The following is a 6,964-nucleotide window of genomic DNA, read 5'->3' as shown; positions in this document are numbered from 1 at the left end:
TAAATGGTCCTAAACTTAATAAGTAATACGTTTCAGCCTCATTCCATGTTTTTTTTATTATCAGGAGCTCTTGTCAAATATCTGGGAGTAACATAGTGCCATCTTAAAAACAATTAACGCTTCTATTTAATATCCGAGCTGGCAGCCCATCAACATCAAAGGACTTACTGGAAGTGAATTCTCCAGCTCTTATCCAAATCTTTCACCATGCTGACAGAGGTGGAGGGTAGACTTGGAATCGGGGAGCGAGGGGGAAAGTCCCTCCCTGCCACTGGCTTCTGCATTGGCTGGACCGGCATCAGATCCAGGCGAGCAGTCAGCCAATGAATGGAGGCTCAGATGCAGGCAGAGGAGACGACTTTACCAACCGGTGAACGCGGGAGGACAGACATATAGAGAAACAGTGACTGCGACCAGAATAGGTTTATAATCCGCTGATAATCCAATAATATTAATTTCTGCAAGTGCTTGCACAGAAATGGAGAATAAAGTCACCGATTTCTCTGGAAAATGGAAAATGAAGTCTTCGGAAAACTTCGAGGAACTTTTGAGAGCGCTTGGTGAGTGAATGGATTTTTAAAAATTATTATATTTGGACCTACGCATCAATTAGCTCATTTAATTTGCTTTCTTGAAAAAAATGCAGAATAACTGTATTTATGTATTACAAAAGAGGAACATCTTATTTTTAAGTATAAAAAATTATTTACACGCGGAACGTTAAACATGCATGTTTTGCACTGATTTTAATCATGAACTGTAAAACAAAAAGGAAGGAGGTGGGATGCATCTCGATAGAAAAAAAAAGTCCTGTCAGTCATTTTGGCATTATCCGTTGGGCTCAGAAATCGGCTGGAGAGCCGAAGCGGTCTGAAGTGGCTCTGCATGTGGCTAAACTGGCTTGCTCCTGCATAGTGGCTAATGTGGTCCTGGGAATATTGGTTCTGTTAAGCCACACAGGCTTTCTACTGAAAACAGGAGTGAGAGGTCAGGCGAGTGCCATCCGGTGGCATCCCTTAAAAATGTGAAGACAAATATCCTATGGAGGACGATGAGACTAGGCTCATCTGTGGCAAGCTCATGCGGTTGTAATTAGAGCCACTGTAAACGGAACTAAGCCTCGACATGGGCCCCAGCAGACTGCCAGGTCTGAGACTGACTTTCCTACAATGCCTGGGGCCTCTCTGGCTTAATCTAGGGCTGTGTGTGTGTGTGTGTGTGTGTGTGCGCGCGCGCGTGTGTGTGTGTGTGTGTGTGAGAGAGTGAGTGATAGAGAGAGAGAGAGAGAGAGAGAGAGAGAGACTGAGTGCCTGCTGCTTCTGTTATGCATGAGCAAATCTGGTCTGAATCAGATTTTTGGGGTGGTTTTTTTTAAATCACTGAAGCCAGTCCAACTCACACAGCAAAAGGTTACATTCACAATAATTTACATATCTACTCACAACACTTCCATGGTGCTATTCATTCAACCTTTTCTTTTCTTGCTGTATTTCTACAGAACAAAAGTCACAAAGTGCTTTATAGAAACATAGAAAACGATACAAAATAATAGATGGGACTACTAGAGGAGTTTAAACTGATGCAAGTAAATAAAAATGAGGTTGCACTGGTGGGTCTTCTTGAAGGTATCAGCAGATCCAGTTTAAGGACTAAAGGACCCCCCCAAAACCCCAAAGCACGATTTTCTTTGCTCTTCATCCTGGACCAGGTACCATCAGGAAGATTTTCTGGTTGAAAAAGCTCCCTAATATAGAGATACGTCTGATCACAGTGATCACCAAAATCTTAAACTGAACCCAGTGTAAAGAAATCAGAAGTGGTGTCATATGGGACCTGGTGAGAAACCTTCCAGCTTTAGCAGATGTGTTCAGGCGAAGGAATAACACATTACCACAATGAAATAAGAAGCCTGTATAAATATTTCTATTTCAGATTGAGAGACAATATTCACTTGAATAACTCTGTTAATATTTGGGTGGCTGTAGCTCAGGAGGTGGAGCGGGTCATCTACTGACTGAAAGGTTAGTGGTCTGATCCGTGCTTCAGTCTCCAAAGTATCCTGGAGCAAAATACCGAACCCCAAGTTGCTCTCCAATGGGTTCATCAGAGTATGAATGCGTGTGAAAGACGGAAAAAAGCGAATGGTTGAATAAAAAGCTCTATAATAGATATAAAGTGCTTTGAATGGTCAGGTAAAAAAAAGAACTGTATAAGGACCAGCCCATTTACCATCGCTCTTTGAGAAGTACATCAAAGAACTGCAAAGAGAAACATTCACACCTACCCCAAAAATGACTACAGAGACTCAAAAATGACAACAAAAAGAGAGACGCAAAACTGCAAGACACATTCAGATGGATTCATTTTCTGCAGTTTTTCCAGTTGTCTATGCACACAATGCGTCATACCTTATCTGATTCTTATCTTCAGTGATCATTATTAGAAATATTTTTTCTAGAAAACCAGACTCTTATCTCAAATCTCAAAAAAAGATGAGGATTACAAACGGATTTCTTTGAAAAGTGGCTCAGGCTGTGAGGATGAAGAAACTTCAGGTTGTTTTTCATTTGACAGGCTAATGAATTACTTTTATTTTTGCAGTGAACTGTGCCTTTAACAACAGAAATAAGTGGTTTCATACCAGTGGTTCTGTATGTTGTGCCTTATTAAGAGGAAATCCCATGTGCTCTTCATTAGCAGGAACCATTTTCTGAAGCTTGCCATATGTCTGTGAGATTAATGCTCTTGTTTTTTTACGTCATTCACTATAGCCTGCATGTATAGACTTGAAAGAAATGAATCACAATGAACATTTCCCTGCTTTATTTTTTCAGACTTTGGTTACTGTGTGGCAATGCAACAACGCGGACTGTTTTGAAAATGTTTAGGCTTCCAGAAATGATTTCGTGCATAACCTTTGTTATGGAGGAATCAGACAATATTTAATTTTGTTGAAGGGTATGCAATAAAACTTCCCAGCACTGTGTCCCATAAAGACGTTGTAAAATTAGCAGAATGTGGGGAAATCAGAGTAAAACATGCATGCCCTTCAGATAAAGTTTGCCTGGCACGCACAGCTATGATTATACTCATTCCCCACTGTAAAGACCAGCACTGCACAGCTCTGGTTTCACATTTGGTCTGCGTGTCTGTGGTCAGGTGTCAACGTGTTCTTGAGGAAGATTGCAGTGGCAGCGGCGTCCAGCCCGGCAGTGGAAATCACCCAGCAGGAAGAGACTCTGTCCATCAAGACATCCACCAGCGTCCGCACCACCAATGTCTCCTTCACCGTGGGTCAATCTTTCAGCGAGACCACGGTGGATGGACGTCCCTGCACGGTACACGTCTCTTTGCTTCAAATTAACCAAAAAACACAAAAACTGTGCAATGTTAGTACATGCATACCGGGATTTGGCCAAGGACAGCATAACTAGCCCCAGCTCTGTGCAAAAGAAACATATGGAAATAATTTCAGTGCAACTCGAAGAGATCTGTTTTTCATCTTCATACCGAGTGGGTGATGAAGGACAAGCCGTGAAAACATTTTGACGTGCAGCAACCAGCACACTGAGCTCCGGTTATGACCAAACCTGAACTTTGCTATAACTTAATTCAGGCATTGATACGTTTTCTCATGTGAATCCCTGCAGAGTTTTCCTAAGTGGGAAACAGACAGAAAGATCAGCTGCGAACAGACTTTACAGAAAGGCGATGGGCCGAAGACAGCGTGGACCCGAGAGCTGACCAATGATGGAGAGCTCGTACTGGTACGTGCAATAAGTACAAAATGAACAGTGCTATCAATTTGAGTCTCAGTGTAGATATTTTAGGACCCCCAAGAAGTAAGATTTGAATTCATTTTCAGCTTCCAGGAAGTAATACATTCATAAAACCCATGTTTTATTCACAAGAGGACAAAGAACACATGTCAAATCTCTAAAAGGAGAAAAATATTGGCTCATTTTGAATTTCATAACAAAAACATTGTCTTGCTGAAACATGCATGGCCTTCCCTGGAAATGCTGGATGGGAGCATATGTTGCTGCAAAACCTGAATGAGCCTTTCAGCACTGATGCTGCCTTTCCAGATATGCAAGCTGCCAATTTCACAGCCCGCTCATTTGCCTCCATGTCATCTCTGATGCAGAATTTTGAACTGAGTGCTGATAACAAGCCAGAAAAGTCCCTCTCCTCTTTAGTCTGCAGGATGTTGTGTCCATGTTTTCCAAAAAAGAATTTCAAATTTCGGTTCGACTTACTAAGGAAAGGTCTTCCGCTTTGCCTGAGTCCAGTTTAAATGAAAAGATGCCTGTGTTTGTGCATTAGAGGGCTTTAATTGTCATTTGTGGATGGTACAGTGAACTGTGTTAACACAGTTATTTCTGGAAGTGTTCCTGAGCCCATGCAGTGATTTTTATAACAGAATCATGTCTGTTTCTAATGTGATGCTCCCCGATGGCCTGAAGACCACAGGCCATGTGATTTCTCCAGATTGTCAGAATCTTTTAATAATACAAACTACAATGATGAAATATTCAAAGTTTATTATTATATTGTTCTGAAATTGTTCCACAATTTTGTAGACTCTAGTGTACGTCTGCTGAAATGTTTTCCATTTCAGAGTGGTGTTGACCAGTTACAGTTAGAGCAGGCTGTGCTTGAATGGAGGTGAAAACTACAGGTGAAATACATTTAAAGTAGGGAATTTGCCCCAGAGTGGAGTACACAAGGGCTATGTCAAAAGGATTATATCATAATTTGTAAAAAAGCATAAAGAAATCTGATGTCCCCTGATGTTTGTTTCACCCCCAACCCTAACCACCCCCTAAGACTGGTTCTGCTGGAGGTTTCTTCCTGTTAAAAAGGAGTTTTTCCTCCCCGCTATCGTCAAGTGCTTGGTCATACCTGATCGTTGGAGTTTTGTGATTTGGTGCTGTATAAATTGAATTCAATTGAAGCTTGCCTTTGTGTGCTCAGTTTTATGTTTTAAAATTTTTTATGCATTATGATGTTGGTTTAGCATTAAAGTTGAATATACTGGGAAAGTTCAGCCTCTTCAGAGATGTAATCATGAGACTGTCAGCTGCTGTCCTAACAAAGATTTCCCTTTCATGTAACTACCTTTAAAAATCTCTGTTTTTTCCTTTGGGTAAAAGAAATTTTGACAAAATAAGCTGACTTTAAAGACATCCTGCTCCAGGACACCTGTTCTCAATCTTTTTCTTGCTGACTAAATGGTTGTTAAACAGCTTTTAAAAAGAAAAACATGAACTGTGTCTTATCTGTGTCTGTGTTGCTGTTTTCTTTCAGACAATGACTGCTGGAGATGTTGTCTGCACCAGAGTTTATGTGAGAGAATGAAGATTTTTTTTTCTTTCCCCAGGACTGTCATACAATACTTCTGTTTTGTGCCTCACGCATGGTTTACATTTACTCGCCTTGTTTTTCTTCTTCTTCTTCCTCTCAGAGAGTCGGTGTTGGTCAGGTCAAACAGTGCTCAAAATGCTTCAGCTGGTATTGTTTTTATAACAGTAAACTTATTCATTATGTATCATACTACATTCCTTTTTTTAAAAAACAAATAAAGCTTTATAGCTGTGTCTAAATCTTTTTTAAAGATGTTAATAAACAGTTTTATATAAATCTGGTTTCTTTTCAAGCTCTCATTCTTTATGTTGTCCCCACCCGGCACCTCCTATTCCCGTCTGCATATCACTTTACATTACTGTCTGCCATTTGTACACCCTTTCCCCCAAAAGCTGTTTCCATTTGCAAACCCTTGTCCTCTATGTGCTCTCTTTCATCACTACAATATGCATTTGATTAGTTTGAAAACTCCCAAAGACAATTCATATTTCATAAACTCTGCTTTGAGAGACACTTGGCAAAGACGAGGGGGAAAGAGGGAGTGGAGAGGAAAATGAAATGAGTGAGGGGAAAGGGAGAGGGTGGCCATGAGAACATTAGTTAGCATCAGGGGAGTTCATACACTCTATGCTCCGCTTTCCAGCTGTGCCTACATGCAGAGCATGCTCATTAAAAACTCCATTGCTTTCTTCTCTCTGGTTCTGTGCCCAGTTACAAAGTGTTGACCGACTTCCTGTTATGTTGTGCTGGGACACTTCCAGCTATTTCCTCTCTAAAATATAATTTGTCACCATATTGGGGTGCGAACAAAACGAGAGCCAGTAGTGAACAAGAAAGTCTACCCTTTGCTCACCTAAAACTCAGCAGCGTGGTTTAGTCTGAGCCTCACCTTGCTGTGAAAAATGGACCTCCGGGGTCTCAGGGACTTCCTGAGAAGAGAACAGCTATGGTTCACAGGCAGTGATGGTTTTTCCAGGTTTGCAAACAGTGTGCAGACAAGAACCCCTCTGAAGTGCTTCCCAGTTTATATACACATTGCTGAGCAAGCAGCAGGTGGACTTGGCCTCCTTTAGGATGACTGTCATTAATAACCTCAGTGGAAATGTGTGTGTATTTGGAGGAGAAAGTATCAAACCTTTTTACTCAAGTACAGCCATGCACCTTACATTTTATCTCTACTAGGACTACCCTTGTCTCTTTTCTGAACTGAGGGGTTTCTGTCATATTTCAAGTCTGCTTTGAAAACAAAATGACTGAGTGTGCATAAGAATTTTTCGACTTTTTGATCAATCCTGATCATTCATGAGAAGGTTTGGCTCCAATTCATCCCAAAGGTGTTCTCTTGAGTTGACCGAGTCAGCACTCAGTGCAGGCCAATTCCTTTCACTGGAGTTAAGGGGGCAAGCCCCACTTCTAAAAAAAAAACATCCCTGCACTATAATCACCCCTCTACCAAACTTTACACCAGGCACAAAGCAGTCAGACATGTACTGTTCTCCTGGCAATCACTAAACCCAGACTTGTCCAACAGATTGACTGAGGGGAAAGTGTAATTCGTCGCTCCAGAGAACACGTCTCCACTGCTCGAGAGTCCAGT

General features: G+C 41.3%; 1 protein-coding gene across 1 annotated transcript; it reads left to right on the top strand.

Annotated features, from left to right (window-relative positions):
• Nucleotides 1–273: 273 nt before the first annotated feature.
• crabp2b (cellular retinoic acid binding protein 2, b) lies at nt 274–5,647 on the top strand. The gene is made up of 4 exons (XM_005927624.3): nt 274–560; nt 3,160–3,338; nt 3,651–3,767; nt 5,311–5,647. The coding sequence occupies exons 1-4, from the start codon at nt 479–481 to the stop codon at nt 5,359–5,361; spliced, it is 429 nt and encodes a 142-aa protein (XP_005927686.1). The 5' UTR covers nt 274–478; the 3' UTR covers nt 5,362–5,647.
• The last annotated feature ends 1,317 nt before the right edge of the window (nt 5,648–6,964 follow it).

Source organism: Haplochromis burtoni, unplaced genomic scaffold, assembly GCF_018398535.1.
Source record: "Haplochromis burtoni strain Fernald_Lab_line unplaced genomic scaffold, NCSU_Asbu1 Contig_90, whole genome shotgun sequence".
Taxonomy (NCBI): domain Eukaryota; kingdom Metazoa; phylum Chordata; class Actinopteri; order Cichliformes; family Cichlidae; genus Haplochromis; species Haplochromis burtoni.
This window is presented reverse-complemented; position numbering and strand designations above follow the sequence as displayed.